This window comes from Equus asinus, chromosome 12, assembly GCF_041296235.1.
Source record: "Equus asinus isolate D_3611 breed Donkey chromosome 12, EquAss-T2T_v2, whole genome shotgun sequence".
Classification (NCBI taxonomy): domain Eukaryota; kingdom Metazoa; phylum Chordata; class Mammalia; order Perissodactyla; family Equidae; genus Equus; species Equus asinus.
Window position 1 is genome coordinate 56442575 of NC_091801.1, and position 19110 is coordinate 56461684.

Genomic DNA, 19110 nt, shown 5'->3' on the forward strand with positions numbered 1-19110 from the left:
GAACACTGAAGCTTGAGAACCACCGCTCTAAGACACCCTCTGACTGGGATCCCTCTTAGAGCAGCTTCCTGAGTGGGTGCCTCTTAGAAAGAGCAGCAGCTCTGACTGTGATATAAAATATAGTTGTACGCCATGGTATACATTTTGGGAATCATTTTTACACATTTCACATTTGAAATGAGTCAATTTCTTAATTTACTTGGCATAAATCTGAGTGTTACTAACCACGCTTTCATGGAACTGACAATACATATTTAACAGCTGTGGTTAAGAGCAGGCTCTAGCATTGATGGGTTGTGAGTTCAAATATTTGATCTTTCCTTTAATGGTAATGTGACCTTGGACAATCGCTTACCCTCTCTACACTTCAGTTTCCTCACTCTAAAAAGGGATCAATAGAGGCCACTCGCATGGGATGGTGTAAGAATTAAGTGACCTAATGGGGACTACAGTAAGTGCACAGTAAATATTCATCATTACTATTATTGGCCTACTTATCCACATGTTTGGTATGTGTTCTTTTTAAAGTACTGTGACAAATAAGAAGATGAAGTGTTTATTACATGACTAAACTCTAATGCAAGTGATAAGTTTATTACAGATTACCTGGCTTCTCTCGGTAATGCTCAGAAATGGCTTATTATGTTCACACGCTGTTCAAAGCACTTTAACTGTATTCTCATTTAATCTTTCCATCAAGCCTAGGAGATAAGTACAATTTTATTCCCATTTTACAGATGCAAGAAGGAAAACTTGTTTGAGGTCACCCAGCTTGTGAATGGTGAAGCTGAGATTTGAAGCCAGGCATATTGGCTTGGGAAATATCACAATAATAAATGCATCAAAATATGCCATAAACCCTAAGAATATACATCCCCATGGAACTTCAAGAGCTGGGGAAATTTTGTTTTCCCCGTAAATGTTTGCTGGCTTGCTCTTGCAAAGGGCATGCTGAAATCTTCGAAAATTCATTGATGAATAGTCTGCAGCAGAGGGTCTTAACAACATTATCACTGCTCTGCCCTGCTCTGCATCCCTTACTGAGAGCAAACAGTTAGTGAACACAGACCACGCAAGCAAGAAGATGGCTCTTTTTTTAGCACATTAACCGTTGGGGCTCCACCACTCACCTATTTTCAGCAGAGATAATAGGACTGAATCTTCATTCTTAAATGAAAAGTTACATTGTGAATACACTTAAAAGAAGTACTGCCATTTTAAAACATCCAGTAGAAAGGGGTTTTTCATGGTATGGTCTGAAGACCATCTGCATCAGTGTCACCTGGACTATTTGCTGAAAATACAGATTCTCAACTCATATCGCAGATCTGCTGACAGAGATTTCTTCAAGTCATTCCCACATTTTAACAAACTGCCCAGGTGATCTTTCATGCACACTAAAGTTTGAACCACTGCAGTAAATGGTTCTTTTTTTCAATATTTAACTATAAACTACAGCCACTTCCTCAAATCTGTCTGTTTAGTGACTCTGTGATCTGTCTGCTTCTTCCCAGCCTGAATGCTCCAAGCCAGGCCAGCATCATTTCTCACCTGGAATTCATGAAACAGCCCCTCACTGTGTCCCAGCTGCTCGGCGTGGCCCTGAGCGCTCCATCTTCCACACTGCTCCAGAGCATAAATCTCATTAGGTGATTCCCCTGTTGAAACACTTTAATGATGCCCTGTGTCCTTAAGATAAAGTCCAAACTCCCTGGCATGATTCACAAGCTCTTCACAATCTCTTTAGCCAGCCACTGCCACACCCCCAGCGAGGCAACCATCACCATTTCCTGAAGGCGGCACAAACACTCCACGGACTCTCAGCTTTCACACATGCTGTTCCCTCTACCTGGATGATTTTCCTGTCCTTCTGGGCTTGGGTACTTACTACCTGTTCTTCAGGTCTCTTTAGCCTCCACATTTAATTCCTTCAGGAAGCGGTTGGGTGCCTCTCCTTTATCCTCGGACCCCACCCACAATTTCACAAGCATTTATCAAATTGCACTGCAATCGCCTGTTTGCAATTTCCCAGCACACTTGAGGGCTTGTTCACCACTGTACCACAGGGTCTAATGCAGCCTTTAGCACACAGTAGGTGCTGCCACCTTGAAAGATTTCATGGCATTAAAGGTTCCTCCACTCTTGGCATTCAGCAATGGCTCCTAGAAAGGCTCTCTACCAAGTTACCTTCTTTTTTCTCTCCCTTTAGATTGGGTTGACAGACTGGTGTTATTTACAATTAGGATAAATACTTCCTCCATCCCAGATGCCCAGATCTCTTAAAACTCAAGTTTTCAGTCCAAAACTTCGCACACAGAAACCATGCAGCCTGGGAAGACCTCTGTCTTGTTCATCACTGTATTCCCAAAGCCACGCACAGTGCCTGGCATACAGTAGACTCCAAAGAATATTTACTGAATGAGAAAAGACAGAGACTGAAAGAACTTACAGATGTGATTGTGGAAACAGCACCACTAATTTTTGAGAAATCACAAAGGAAGAGAGGTAGCAGGTTGGAGATGGACAAAAAGTGCACCAGTTATCAAAGCAGAGAAAAAGATACATTCTGAAGACCAGAAACTGCTAAGTTTGGTGCTGATCTCCAGCAAAACTGTAGAAAAGTTCCCTTAATAAGGCAAGTTAGAGCAGCAAGAGTTCACTAGAACTAGATATAAAAAACAATTCTCACTTCCTTTTATGACAGAGTTATGATTGCGGGCTGCCACATCAATCATGTATCTGGAATGCAGTAAGCATTTAGTCAAAACATTTAGGATAGTCTTATGAACAAGGCTGACATGTGCACTGGCCAACAGCATAGTTCAGTACCCGAAGGATGTTGACTAATGGATTGCTTGTCACCCTTGAGGGAATCTCTAGTAACATGTCACCTGGCTCTGTCTTTGCCCTTATCCTATTTGACATGCTTTATTAATGACACGAATGAAAACACAGAAGGCATGGTGTTGACAGATTACACAAGCCTTGAAGGGATAACTAACAACGAATAACAGAGTCAGATACTAATGTCACTAGCCGCCGCAGACTGAAAGTCTACTCTGTCAAGAACTCTACATCTGCTATTTCCTTTAATCCTTCCTCCCAAAGACATACAGGGTACAGACAAGGAAACTGAGGCTGTGAGTGGTGATGAGCCTTGCCCCAAGTCACAGAGCTAGTAAATAGCAATGCTGGTTGTCTGACTCCAGACTCTTCTTTCTTCTTTGCCCACTCTGCTTGGTACCTTGTGATCAGAATTCACAAAGATCTAATAACTGGAAACCAAGATGATAACATTCAATTTAGTCCGTTTCAAATATGGGTTGAGCCTTGCACACGCTCAGGCACTGGGGGGGAAACATGAAGAAGTACAGTTCTGTGCTCAAGGCTCCTTTCAGGAGGACATGAACTATGCAAACAACTAGGCTATGAGGCAGGACATGATGAGCGCAATACAGAGAGGAGGACTAAGGGGGCACGGAGGAAGAAGGAATATTCTCAGCTAGGGTGAGGGGAGGAGGGCATGGAATATGTCACCGAAGAGATGCCACTTGAGATGGGCCTTGAGCACCGGGGAGAATATGAACAAGTGTTGGGGGTGGAGAAGGGAGCAGACCTTAGGTGAAAGGGATGGCATGAACTGACACACGGAGGAAGGGAAACACAGGGCATATTTAGGATATATTGAACCCCTTGTTTGGCTGGAGCATAATGATCGGATGAGAAAACGCAGCCAAAAGGGTGAGTTTGTACCCAGAGAGTCGAAGAATGTGAATACTATGCTAATTAAAATAGGGAAGGCATGGAACGTTATGCTAAGGGCGTTTTCTCTGAAGTCAAGAGGGAGCCATGATGAGTTTTGAACGGGGTGGTAATATGAACTGAGTGATGCTTTATGGAGACATTGTGGCAGCAATAGCTGGAGGAGGGTCTGGAGGATGGAAGGCAAGGCAGGTGACAATGACAGGAAAATGGGCCTACGGTTAAGGGAGAAAGAGCTCAGACCATGGAGTCCCTTTCCACATAGCAATTAGGTTCACAAAAGTAACTGCATAGGTTCAAATTCATTTAAAACTCCGAGTAAACAAAAGGATTTAAAATAGGAAAAGTACAAAGAAAGTTAAACATTAAGAAACACCTCCATCTTATGTTACACGTTTGACTGCAGTGCTGGCGCCATAAAAGAACAGCTGAATAGAGATACGTATGTTTTCTGTACAACCAAAGAGCAGAAAAACAAAACAGGAATTATCTCCATCAAATGAAAGGAAAAATATCTCTCCAATTGCCTGAAGACTATGTGAAAAATTGAATAATCTAATCAGAATGGACTGAGATGCTCCAAGATCAATGCCAGATTTACCACTGTATAATCAATCTTTAACGCAATTATTTTTTACTTGTGAGCACAAACGTCAATATAATAAAAACAAATAAGCTGGGTAAATTCTGGCAATTGCTGGCATCTGTACAGAGTGTTAGAACAAAAACAAAAGAAGCCATGGAAAGCCTAGTGGGGTTTCTGTTAATTCAGACACGTGTTCAAGAACTACATCAAGAACCAGGGAGACAGACAGGGAATAATGAAGTCGCATGAAGTGTTTCCAGGAGAAGGCCCGGCAGCAAACAGAGAATTCTGGATCAAGGGCCAGGCTCGGAGGAAAGCAGGTGCAAGGCTCCTGAATTCCGGCCCTGGGACACCTGTTAAAGGCTCGAAGAGCCTAGCACCCGCCCAGGAGGCCACTTCACCTGGGATGCCACACTCCCACGGTGGCCTTGCAGAGCTGGGTGCACACTGGGGAGAGACAAGGCGTTCTGCAAACCAGCTGAGCTTCCAGCAGCAAGCTCCAGCATTTCACCTCACAGCATTGTTTATCAACTGAAAACTCTTCGAACTCTCAAGCTTCTGAACAAAATGTTTTGCAGGTCCCCCTGAAAAAGTTCTCTACTTACTCTTGTGTGGTTTATAGCATTGAAAAAGAATGAAGCATACTCACGATTAGATTATGTTCTGTACACAAATGACGCTCTGCATTTCCACAGGCTTGTTTAATGGAACCTTCCCCAGGATCTCAACTCAAAGTGATATCTGGCATGGAGCACATGTTCCCAGGCCAACCCTCTGCTTGCCCAGCTTCTCTGCTCCACCCCCTACGCAAGTTAACTTTTAAATTCCAGTGTACTCAGTGTTCTCAATTCTCTCCACCCCTTTCCTCCCCACCCCCTAACGTTCTATGAAAAACCAAAATGGAATGGAAAAGCAAAGCAGACCATTACAAAAATATTAAGGCCACTCTTTGTAGGACCACTAGAGAGCATTTGCATGGCAGTAAAATGGAGAGGAAATGGTAGTTTGGAAATATCCCCAAACAATTAAAATAGTATGTGACTAATTTCTGTAGCCTATACCTATAAGCACCCCAAAGAGACAAAACTAACAAGGCTCAAAAGGAACAAATCCACTAAAGATGAATTTCAATATCGCTTGACATATAGCATCACAGAAATATCTTCTAGCTCTGGGGCATACTCATTCATTCATAAACATCTACTGAGGACCTACTCAATTCTAGCACTGTGCTAATTAGAGAGAACATAAAGGTAAAGAAATCAGGCTCCAGGACTTTGAAATTTTACCCACGTGTTCCAACATATTTTTAGGGACATATACCCAAAGTGGTAAAAATTATTTTTAAAGTGCAAGGAAATGGTAAAACACACATTTCAATACAGTGGTTACCTCTGGGGAGAGGCAGAGAATGAGATCTGTGAGAGCACGCAGGCGGCTTTGGAGGTGGGAATTCTTAAAGGGGAAGGTTTGCTTTATTACTATACTGCATGGCTTACATATATGTCACATAGATTCTTGTTACGCAACGTATTTTATAGATAATATTAAAAAGAATATGGGAAACAACTAAAATGAACTTAAAAGATAATAAAACAATTAAGAAAGAGAGAGAAGAGACAGACAGACAGAAAGAAAGAATATGTCCATACCTAAGAGAAGCTCACATCCTAGTAAAGAGTGATCTAAGAAATAATTATTAAATATAACATGGTAATCATAACAATAAAATGTTAAAAAAATCTAAGGGAGTACATAACATTCATATTAATAGCAATGGCATGTAACGTTCAGATCTCCAAATGTCTTTGCACTTAAAAACCTACTTTTACCCTTTATAAGTGTCATTACAGCATTACTTCCCTTGGGACACTTTCCAGACTGCCGGAGTATGGATCCCATGGTCCTCTTCTGTGCATTCATGGGACCCTGTACTTCCCCCAGGAACACAAGACAAACGTACAGGGAGCCCCTGGTTTACTGCTGTATCCCAGTGCCTGGCTCACTGCCTGGCACATCAATAAATATTTGTTCAGAAAAGAAATGAGTAGCATTACTGGATTCATTCAGTTCTGTTAAATGGTGGCTGAGACTGAGGAGAAAAGAAGGGTGGAAATGCTAAGCTGGAGAATCCCATCCAAACCTCAAGAATGCCCCAGCTTTGCACAGACAAAACCCTTTTACTGTCCCTGGTAAACTGGGCTTGGCAGTATACGAACGATGGCACGGCCTGCAAACCATTGCTCTGTATGCACTAGCGCTTCTCAGCCTGTGGCTTGGATCCCACTACGAGGGGAAGAGCATTGGATGTCAGGCAGTAACCCAGTATCAGGTTCAGGCACAGCCTCCACCTCTCAAGAACAGTCAGGCCCGCCAATAGTCCCAGCAGAAATCAGATCTTCCTGGCAGAGGCTTGCAGAGCCTGCGTATCTCCGCCACAGGGGTGAGTACAAGAAGCCAACGACTCAGGAAGATCCAGTTTCCCTGAATAATGTTGCTGCTGCACAGGACAAGCGAGCATCCCTCCCTCTGAAACTGCCACAAACTCCCTCTGAGGAAGAAGGACTCGACAAATAGAACTGTCAACCGACACCTCAAAATGCTCCTCAGACGTCGACACAAGGATGTGATCCACAACTCACTGGAGCAGCACCAAGCGTCTAAGAAACACTTGACAAATTGTGTATGACTAACAACAATGGAAAAGGAAGGGGGGCATGATTTTGGTCACAGATCAGTACAGTAGAGATAAAAGGCCACCATGCTAGTGGGGATGTTAATGGGATTTCATTTTTGCCTTGAAACATTACAACAGAAGGCTTATTCTTGCTAGATTATCTGAGTGATATTACATCTGAAATCATGTTTAGTGAAATATATTTAGCTATAGAGCTGGACATACATTGACTCCCAAGTTTCTGACCTCTAAACACCTCATTTTAAATCACATCCTACAAATGTCCTCCCCTTTTTCCATTCAAGTGCGTTAGTATAGTCCTTGCTGCACATGCCATGTTCTTTCCAGGGCAAACAGATGGAAGGAAGAGAATATGCCAGAAAGAAGAAATGGAAAATGAAAATGACATTACAATAAAAATGAAGCTGCAAAATATAATTTGGGTCAACTCTTCATGCGTTTTAAAATCAGTACCAGCAGGCTTTGCACATATGGCATTGGTTTTATGTTTTTTTTGGCTCAGATGTCACACAGGATTAGTGCAAAAGGAAAAATCCCAGCATGGGGTCTATTTTTATACAGATTAATCAATCATTTCCCATCTCTTCCTCTCCCATCATTCCCCAAACTTTCAACTTAATGAAATTGCTCTCTTTTCAAAATATGCCATTTATTGCACTCTGAACGGAAATCCTTTCAGAAAAGGAAGTGAGCTTAAAATTTGAACCTAGATTTTTAATTGTCACATTTTAAATTCAAGTTATAAATATTAACTAGACAAGCTATGGCCTAGCCCCTTTTATCTTACATATCCGTCGTGAAATCCTACAAATTCATTAGTGGGGGCAAAATTAATTGGCAAACATTTTATTATATATATGTATAACCATTTAACAACAAGAGAAACCCATGCATTTGAAAAGAGAAAGCTATTGTATATCTCACATTTTGTTAGAGACATTTTCATGTACATCGCATGCCATTAATTCCCATCAGGATGCCAAGCACATAAGTTCTTAATAAGTATTTGATAGGAAATTTGATAGGCTGAAGGGAACCAAACTAAAGAATTGTTCAAGCTATAGCTACAGCTTCCTTGGACTACAAAGCATTGTAACGATGATGATGATGTCTATAATAACCATAATACAACTGCAGTAAATATTTATTGTATGTCATGCACCACTGATTATGCCACTGACATTTCAAAGCAGGCTCATGTCATAGGTACTATTATTATTCTACTAAACAGATGAGAAAACAGTTTCAGAAAGGAGATTCAGATACTTGCAGGTAGAAACAAATTCCATGTTATGCTGGTTTTCAGAGACGGGCAGGGGAATTTATCACAGACACAATGAGAAAGGGAAAAGGGGCCTTATACTACTAATGAAGTGAAAAACTTTGGAGAAAGTGTCATCAACATCAATTTCTTCAAAACCATGATCATTAAAGAGTTCATCACACACCCTTATCTGTCTGATGCTCCTTTGATGGATGGAAATTATATTTATAAAATATTAAACATAAAATATTAAAGCAATGACCTAAAGCTTGACCTCAGTGACAAAGTCAGAGCCACAGTAGTCACCAGCACATTCACATTCACAAAGGGTGGTACCTTTTTACCATTTGGGGCAATTAAAATTAAGCCATGACTAACACTTGGAAAAGATGACATCACATTGGTTGTCGTTTGCCTAATGGTCGGTCATGAGTAGCGAACATAAGAGAAATTTACAATCTAGCATAATACTGTGGCCATACTTTTAAATGATTAAAATATGAATCTCTCTTATATCAATACAGTACCTCTTTTACTGTTTTTTAGAGCTGCTAGATGCCAGCTATCTACTACGGACAGTCTAAAAATCTAAATTTTACACAATATTAAAGTTATTGGACTAGAGCTGGGGTTAGCATACGTTAGCTCTTCTGTTTCTACCAATTAATGTTAACACCACAGGCATTAATCATTTGCCCAGCACACGAAAATGGCTTTAAGATGATGCATGGGTTTTACAACATTGCAAACCCAACCCTTATGCTCTTAGAATGTACAGTAAAGAGTATTAGATCAAATCAGTTAATAAAAAGAAAACTCTTCTACATCCTAATTCCATGGACATGAAGAGTTTCAGAATTTCTACTGGATGCCAAGTCAGGAAAGTAAATTAAAACTGGTCAGAGAGATGTGCTCTGAATAATTTCCATGGTGACCCGGCAGACATGAGCACATGAGCAGGCTCTCTCTTGATAATAAATACATGGCGTCTCAGCCTACACAGAGGCCCACTGCAAACTCTGTGCGGTGCCAATTAGCATTAATTGTGGCTGTGCTCATCTATTCCCAGAGTACCACTGGGTTAAGTCCAGGCTTTGCATTTACAAATGCAGCATGCAATGCTCACAGTTAGGAGAGCATTTTAAAATGGAAGTATCTGTAGTCATTCTTTTTCATTTTGGCTTCAAATTGCTCAGACAGACTCACAAGTGTCACAAGTGATTTGTCACAAGTGACAAGGGGTATTTAAAACAATCCATGTGTGTATTATTAAAAGTTTAGTTACAGGCTCTGCATTCGGAGTTGCCTCTGAAAGGCAGAGTTGAAACTTTGTTTTCAGACCACATTTTTGGCCTACCACAACTAACTTTACCCCGCCCCACCAACATACACACAAAGAGCATATCCTCTGTGATCCAATATAATTATTTACTTACTGTGACTAGTACTACTTACTTAGAAGGTAAGCTCCGTAGACTTTCATGGCAAACACTGCCTCTGCAGACAGCCTCCCACCACAGGCTGGGGTATGTTTTGTGCAGAAATACAGTGTGTGCAGCTCATTGCTCAGTGGAGTACAGTCTCAGAGTGGGGTATCCATGGAGACCGAGCCTCCTACATGTGCAGGGCAAGGAAGTTACTCTGCCGGGCACCATAGCAACAGGAGGCAGAGGGGAGGCTGGCCTATCAGAGAAGAGCACAGGAGCTTCTCCCTGGTGAGTGCAGCATTTCAAATGAAACCATCGCCCTCATGAATGGACACAAAGCATTTAAAGAAATACCAAATTGTCAAATAGAAGTAAATGCCTACAACAACAGTCAAGGCTGGTCCTTTGACAACGTTAGAACAAAACACTTAAGAGTTCTGCTAGAATGACTGTATCCCAATGGGCAAGAAAGAAATTATGTCAAAACCCCACATATGCCTAAATTTAATGGCAAGCATGTGATGCTTTGAGGAGAATGTTTGGTGTACTCCATAAAGTCCAGCTACTTAAACATGCGAGGCACTTCACAGTGCTGCCTGGGAGCGAGAAACAGGAGAGATCTGTTGTTCTGAAAGGAGAAAACGGAATCGAGGGCTCTCTGGGACAACTGTTGGCATATTTCTTCCAAATAAGAGTTTGCTTAGAGTAAATACGTTTTATCAAGCTTCCACCAAAGTCCTCCATTATATCAGAATAATTCATACCCAGACGGGATCTGTGATAAAGTAGGACCAATGCAGACAAGATGATGAGTGGGCATTCAAACGCCTTAAAGTTGGGCTATTTGTAAACATTCCTCATTCCTCATTTAATAACAGTAATCACAGTGATCATTTATTGTGCACATACTGTATACCAGGCAAACACTGTCACTACCAATACAGCTTTCTGCCAAATGCTGACACTGATTTTTGCAAAGATACAGGATGTGCATGTTTCCTTAGTGCTTGTGCAGTATTTACGTGACACATATGCTCTGCCATATACCTAGCATATTTTATGATTGTCACAGCAACTTGAAAAAGCTAAGTATTACTCATTCCCCCACATTATAGAGAAAAAGAGACAATATTTCTTTATGTTACCAAAGAAACTCTTCCATCCACTAACTCCCCTTCCCCTGACTGCTCTGCAGGCGGCCTGGTCCACCCTATTCAGTGTCTAAATATAAGTGAGGTACCCTCCTCCCACAATGACCTCTCAGAAAAGAAGAAAGAAATGCTCTTATATTAGAGTCTTTCCAAAGCCTGTTATTATAGAGCTCTCTTTCATAATTACCTTCTTTGAACAAAAAGTGTCATCTGAAAAAGACTTCAGTCTAAATTGATCTCAATCAGAGCTGGTTTGGGCTACCTTCGGAGGTCAACTGACGGGGGATTGTGTAAATGAAGGGGGCTGAGAAATTCAAAACAGATTTTGTAGTCATTCCCATGGTATGACTCCTCCAGCTTTTTAAAGATCACTTTAAATAGCAATACAGTCAACAGGTAAGTTGTAGAGGTCGCAAAAACTCACATTCCTGCCTAACTGAATTCAGGAACTGAATAGCTTTGGAGAGTGAAGGCTACTCATACGCATCTATAGGAAAAAGAACCACCAGCTGTCCCCAAGCTGTACAGCGGCTGTTGTGACTACCTGCTACTTGTCCTCCAATGTCCACCTCCATTTGCCCCTCCTTCCGGAATAGCAGGTGCCCATTAGACTAAGTGTCCCGGGATATAATTGGAAATGACATGTGCCACTTCTGTGTCCTGACTTTAAAATGACTGGGTGAGTGTCCCCTGGTCCCCTTCCCCCTTCCTTCTCCTGACAGATGACAGTCAACCTGACATAGCTGCCAGCAGACTGAATCACCCAAATACCTATGTGCTGGTTAGCAAGAGACAAACTTCTGTCTGGTTTTAACCTCTGTATTTTGGGGTCTCTTTTTACAGTAACTTAACCCATAACCTTACAGTACTTGTAGGCTTGAAAAAATATCCAATGAGAAAACAAGACACGGATTCAAAATTACTTTCTATCAAATAAATTGGACAGAAGTGAAGATGATTTGCTCTGGAAAAGCCAGATGAGTTAAAAAGTAGTTCTAGGGGTGAGAAAAATGGAATGAAATTTTTAAATTAGTTATGAATTAAAAAAATCAATGTTTCTAAATTAATAGTAGAGTACAAACATGCTTAATTAAAATAACAAAAACCCATTGGATATTGACTATTTCACCCATACCTCTAAAGCTTTACTCAAGTGAGCAAATAAAACATTTTAAAATCTTATTAGCAAAATAGGGGACCTTATATTCCGTCATATACACCTATCCATACACTGTTTCTTTTTTCACTGCCTCCTTCCTAGGCTAAGACACCCAAATTTAGTGTATCTGCTTCCAGTTTTATCTCTTAAAAATCCAAGCACCACAAAGTAGCCAGAAGAATCTCAAACACATAAATCAAATTATGTCTCTCTTCTTAAAATGCTCCAACTGCTCCCCATTACTCTAACAATACAGACCTCACCTATGACCACTCTTTTCCCCCTCCTAACTCACTGCTCTGTCCTGCCCCAGCCCTCCCCAAACATGCATGAATATGGCTAAGTTCTCAGCTCAAAGGTCATCTCCCCAGCCACTCCCCTGCCTCACCCCGAGTGGCTGTCTATAGCATTACCTTGTTTTGCTTGTCACTATCTGAACTTACCCTGTCTGTTTGTGTATCAGCCATCTCCCATAATCAAGGCAGGCTCCTCAAGAACAAGCATCTTGTCTGTTTTCTCATTCCCCTATCCTTAGTGCCTGGAACAATGTGGATCAGCACAGAGCAATGCTTAATAACTACTGATTGAGTGAATGAATGAAAGCTAGTCAATATACAGCCAGGATTCAAACCTAGGTTTGGCAGAAACCTTTGATATGTGGTGAAGTGAGGGCTCCCTTCCTTTCCTTAGACTCCTACATAGAGATCGCTTTACTGCAATGCCACAAACATTCTAGTCCGTGCATCTTGGGATCTAAGCCCACTGCAGCCAGGTCCCTGAAGCTGAAGCGTCACTCAGTGAACCACAGCCTGCACTCACGGAGCTTAGTGCTTCCCCTTGGCTGCTGTCAGATACAGGCCTAGGTGGTAGAAGATTTTAACTCAGTGAATTACCCAAATCAACACACTATGTTGTTCAACGCATAACTTTTTGTCAATAATCTACTGTACACCAAATGCCACACAACAAATTATGCCAATGACACAGAGAAGTCAGGGCAGTTATTCATCTCTCTGGCTCCTTCCTGTCCGGGGCTTCACTCCTCTATCAAAGTACTTCACCAGAGCCTCAGAGTCCTCTCCCTCTGGGTTCTGGGTCACTTGACCCTCCTCTTGCCCCTTCAGGATGTGGGAATGGCTCCAAGCTGTTGCCAGCGCCAAGTATTTCACCAGACCTTGTTAGAGCTCTTTAATCATGCCCATCTGTCTGCATGCAGACAGTCTCCTCAATAAACTCTCCTCAATTAGGAAAAAAGAAAAAAAGCCCAATCTAAAGCATATATCTGCATGATTTAAAACTCTTGGTTTATAAGTTTGTGTGTAAAAGAAGTTTCCACGTTTATTTCTCTTATGTTGGCAGCCGATAGATATGTTTAACAGTTGGTGTGTGGTCCGCTGGAGCCTCTGCTAAGTATGAGAGACCTATAATGCTTTGTTCTCAACACATCAGAGCACTTACTAAGCATCTGGCAGGCCCCCAGATCAGTGGCTAGAACACAGCACATGCAATAAATCCTATTAGACTGGGGTTTGGATGACAGTTACCTTTGGGAAGATGAGGATTATAATTCACTAATTCTTAGGAAAAAACCATTAACGGACCATTTGGCAGCGTTACATTGATTGGGTGCACCATCAAAAGTGCAGATGGGAGAAAGGCATGAGAGTACATATGTAACCCTGCCATAAAGATAAACACTCAAGTCCACTCCCACATTTGAGCTTTATTTTCCTGGTCTGGCCCCTGTTGGGGAGAAGTGATAGACTACACAACAGTCCACCAGAAAACATTCTCTGCTGTATCCTGGCTGAGCATTCTCTCTCTCGGGTGGAAGTTCCAGAGCTCCGCTTCAGTAGAAATGCAAAAGCTCTTGATTAAGTTGACAAAATCTAATGATATCTGTTTACGGAAATACTCAAGATACGCCGGGTGGCACATAAAACATTTTGACACATAGAGAAAGGACTAGTTCATGATTAAGTGGAAAATACTGAAGACCTTAACATTCCTTTGATGTTCACATCCTTATGGTTTATTTTACTGATCTGCATCCAAACAGCCTCTCAACTTTCCACAATTTCACTGAAGTTCATTGATTTTTTTATGAGCAACAGCCAGCATAATCTACACATGGACTATATTAGTTAATCTATAAAAATCAATAAAAATTGTTAGGGCTCTACAAATCTTAAAGAAAAATAATTCCTATCTTGTCTTTCTCAATTTTGATATCCTTTATTGCAATTAAAATTACTACTCTGAAGGCAGGCCTTACGACCAGTACAATGGCTAACAGGAGCAAGACTACCTGGTGTAAAATCTATTTACAAGCTGTGTGACCTTGGATTAGTTATTAACCTCTCTGTGCCTCAGTTTCCCAATCTGTAAAATACGGCATAATATCACCCTTGATGTTAGGATTAAATGAGTCAAGTGCCTGGAATTTTGCCTGGGACAGTCAGTGCTCAATAAATGTCAGCTAAAACATTTTTAAACCCAATTTCAGAGTGTATTCAAGCCCACAATTACACCTAATACATCCTTCCAGATATTTTCATAAGGATTTCAGTATCCGAAATAGAGTACAGCCTGTATTTGAGGCTGGGCCTTGTTGCTGTTAAGACCTCTGAGTGTAACTGTAAACTATTAGAAAAATAACGCCTTGCCAAGAATGCTGAAAGTTTCCATACAACCAAAATCTCATTTAGCACTGAAATTTTAATTTTTTCCATTCTATGAAAATATTTCTAAAATGCTTAAGACATTTTTCTGCCCTCATACACATCATTTTCTGCCAACTCCACCACCGCAATGACTCAGTCTGTTTCTAGAACATTAATTACCGCACTAAATGCCACAAAGCATTTAAACACTTAAAAGGCCACTATGCTTTCTAGTGGTCCTTTGTCTGCTCTTTCATGTTGTCCTGTCTTTTTCCTCACTGTCAAGCCACCAGCTGTCATTTTCTACTCCTGTCAGGGTCCTCCACAGAAATGACCATTATTAACAAATTACCATTAAAATTAAAATTAAAATTTAATGGTTAAAAATAACCATTAAAGTTAAAATTACCATATTAACAAATGACCATTATTAACATTCACTGAGGAATTACTTTGTGCCAGGTCTACTGTTGGGTACTTGGCATTCATTAGACTATTTAATCTTCACAACAACTCATTTTACAGATGCTGAATGCAATGTTTCAAGAAGATAACAGGTAGTTGAAGAGAGCACAGTTACAAAGTGGCGGTATAAAGATTCCGAACTAGTATGCTGGACTCCAGAGTCTTGTCATTAGAAAGTGTCTCCACACCCCCCCCGCCCCGCCACCCTCCTGCACACACACATACACTTTTTTCCCAAGACAGGACAAGCTGGGTAAGCTGGGGAGAAGCTGCATAAGTGAGCTCTCAACTCCCCTCTAGGTAGCTCAAGTTATTATCAGAACGGCCTCCCCAGGTAAGTTGTCTAGCTCCCAGGTAAGTTGTGTAGCTCCCAGGTAAGCTGTGTAGCTCCCAGGTGAGTTGTCTAGCTCTCTTTTATTTCACAGAACCACCTCTGAAGTGAATGCTGGGACAAGCACAGGAACATCTGTAGGCCGTCAGCTGTGCGTGAAAGAGCCTCTAGCTCTTAAGGGAACCAGTGTTGAGTAACCTCTAACCTAGTTGGTGCCTTCTGAGTTTTCTAGCAAATGCCTCTGAATGTGGGAAACAGTCTTTTTAAAGTAACCAATCCTCAGGTATTATGGTGAGGTTATTACAGTTCATCTGGCCAGGTCTCCAGTTTCAACAGCCTGGGTGGTGTCTGATGACAAGGAAAGACTAACTTAGTTTGAATGCTGATGGAATACGGTGACATCTTTCAAATGCAGATTTCAACATTTCAGTTTCTAAATGTGGATTTCTTTGAAATTATAGTGACCCTAACCTTTGCTCCTTACCTATCTCTTTTTTCTTCCCTTTCACATTTTCCGATTATTTGTTTAAATTGTGTAACTGTTTCCCCAGCTCTCCGACAAGCCTGGTGGAGAAAGAATTTAGTACTGCTATTTGTAAAACAACGACACTGGGTCTTTTTCTTCCTTGGATTGAGATACGTCCAAGCAGTAAACCAAGTATTACGGGAGGCCCTGGAATGTCATTTAATGTACAAGAGCACTAATTCATTTAGGCCTTTCCATTCTGGGCAAAAAAAGAAATTTCATCAGGAAAACTGCAAACTAAATATAGGAGCACCTGGGAGAAGGAATGTTACCACGGCAGACTCCTCCGAAAGCTCCCGGTCCGAATGCCTTCATTCCTTTGCTTTCCATCTGTACTATGGGCCAGATTTATTGTACAGTATTCTGCCTTAAATTGTAAGTTCCCTAAGAGCAAGGACGATGTTGAGGTCATCTTTGTCCTATCTTTCCGATGCTCCTCCCACACTAAACGTAATCCCTGCAGAGAGTGTACACTCTATTTCTCATTTAAGTATTTACTGGACGCCTACTTTATGACAGACACCGCATTAGGCTCTGGAGCTTCAGTCCTGAATGTCTGCTGAATTGACTTGTAGATAAAAGGAAAACGTGAAAACACAAAGTCATCGAACTGGACTCCAGGGACATTTTCTCTTGCTCTTGGGTGGCACTTTTTAATTAAATCTGCACAGGCTTTAAGTGATAGAAGCCAAAATGACACAAGGCTCACTGCCTCCAAGAAGTTCTAGAGCGAATCCTGCCGGAGGAAGGAAGGGCGATCACGCTGTCTGTGCCACAGCGCCGGGTCGGAAAGGTGCAGGCGTGCTCAGCTGGCCTCTCTAAGCCCTTCCTGGCATCCTGTGACGTTTTTCCCTTCTCCCTCAGCGTCAGATACTCAAGAACATTATCAGGTCTGTATCTGAATGACCAAGGGGCATTTCAATCATTCCTTTCTGAGGCTAATAGCAGTTTTCCAGAATCTAGAACAACGGACCTAAAATTAAACGGGCTGGGGTTATTTAATGTTAAAGGGCCCCTGAGCATCTGTATAAGAGACACTAATTGCCTGCTATTTTAATAAACTGGTATTGGTTCTAATGAGTGGATTTATTTTAAAAAATTAGAGCACGCATCAAGAGCTGAAGAGAAGTTTGGGCTGAGGAGAGATGGTCACGTGAGGCAACGGAGGCGGTGGAACACTTTAACCCAGAGCAGTATCTTCTGGCGGTTTAGCAGATTATGTCTCTGCCTTTTATGAATTTTGGAGGCATCCAGCAGCCTCATTTCCAGGATTTCCTCTCTTCAGATTTATGAGACTGACGGGTTTACTCTGCTGAAAGTTCAGAGAATATAGGTCACGGTGCAGATTGTTCTAAATACAATGAGCTCACTGTATAGAATTGGGTCCTGTTCAAAAGCTCGGGCAGCTTTTTCAGTGATGTTAGGAATTTTAGGCAACTAAGAAATAAACTTCAGGGATCCCTCTGACCTTCTTTAAATGCAAATACATAAAAAGATTACCAAGTGAGGCCTACTTAGGTGATGTTTGCCTATGAGCAATTAAATCAGAAGCAGGTGATGAAAGTGGTGTTTCAGGTTCTGCCTCTGGACAAGGGTCATTAAACTAGGATTCAGAAACCCTAATAAAGAATAGCCACAAAACCTCAGAAAGGGTATGCGATGTTTTCTGCTTATGGGTATTTTTCTGGAGTATGGGTCCACTGCCTTCATGACTTTCAAAGGATCCATGAATCAAAACAACACGAAGAACAATTGTTCTTGCTTTCTTCCTTCCTTCCCTCCTTCCTTCTTTCCTTTCTTCTTTCCTTCCTTCCTCCTTCCCTCCCTCTCTTCTTTCTTTTCTTTTTTGTCTGCATTTGCCTCATGAAGATGTAGGACCTTAAACATTCTCAGCAAGACAAGCAGCTGATCTTTAGCAGTTGTTCTAGGATTAGCGACTTTCTTGGTGTGAACTCTGTATATATACATAGGGTTTTAAGTCTTATGTTAACGTGATTATTCTTATTATGATTATTGAAACAAGGAAGGGCAATGATAATGTTAACTCCCATTTAATCTCAGTTTGTTCTTTCAGTACCACACTTGTCTCCTGTTTCACTGTTTCATTTTATTGTCACCACTGTAAAAGGGTTTTGAAATGAGGTGGGGGGGTAGATAACAAAAACAAAATAATCTCAGGTTGCATTCAAATCCTACAATACCTTCACAATGAAATGTACTTTTTCTTTGTAATCCACGAAGCTGACATTCTTTCCTGCACCATTTTATCCTCTCAATCCCACAGCCAACCTTTGCTGTTGTGGTCAACAAATGTTGACTGAGCCCCCAATATGCACCAGACCCTGTGTGTCAGGAATACAAAGAGGATGACAGGGCTCCCGCTCTTAAACTTACATCTCATATGTTGCAGAAGTAGATTCTAGTGGTAATTACTCCCCGGTTAAAAGAAAATTGAGAGTATTTTTCCAAAGATGATATACAAATGGCCAACAAGCACATGAAAAGACCATCATCATCATTAGCCATCGGGAAATGTAAATCAAAAGCACGATGAAATAACACTTTACACTCACTAGAATGGTTACAATCAAAGAGAGAGACAATGACATTTGTTTACAAGGATGTGGAGAAACTGGAACCCTAATGGATTGCTGGTGGAAATGTAAAGCGGTGCAGCCATTTTGGAAAACAGTTTGGCAGTTTCTCAAAGGGTTAAACATAGAGTTGTCATGTGACTCAGCAATTTCACTTCTAGGTTAGACCCAAGAGAACTAACAACATATTCACACAAACCTTGTACATGAACGTTCATAGCACTATCATTCATAATAGCCAGAAAGTGAAAACAGCACAAATGGCCATCCATTGTGAATAGATAAGTAAAATGTGGTATATCACCACGCTAAGGCAAGATGTTAATAACAGAGGAAGCTGGAGGTGGTGCTGAGGGTGCATATGTACTCTCTGTACACTCCACTCAACCTTTCTGTAAGCCTAAAATTGCTCAAAACAGAAGTCTGGTTTAAAATGTGGTATTTCCGGGGGCCAGTCCAGTGGCACAGTGGTTAAGTTTGCACA

The 19110-nt window shown here is 41.3% G+C and overlaps 1 protein-coding gene across 17 annotated transcripts in view; it reads right to left on the minus strand.

Annotated features, from left to right (window-relative positions):
* The window catches only part of SYBU (syntabulin), a 117001-nt gene that overhangs the window by 34036 nt on the left and 63855 nt on the right, over positions 1 to 19110 (minus strand). Inside the window, exon 1 of one of the 17 annotated variants that reach the window (XM_044780790.2) lies at positions 9766 to 9917. The exons of 15 other annotated variants lie outside the window; for them this stretch is intronic. In XM_044780790.2, coding sequence (XP_044636725.2) covers positions 9766 to 9793 — 28 coding nt within the window. In that variant the 5' untranslated portion in view covers positions 9794 to 9917. Of the gene's footprint in view, positions 1 to 4997; positions 5141 to 9765; positions 9918 to 19110 lie in introns of those variants that run through there. One more of the 17 variants, XM_044780791.2, reaches the window with a different exon arrangement.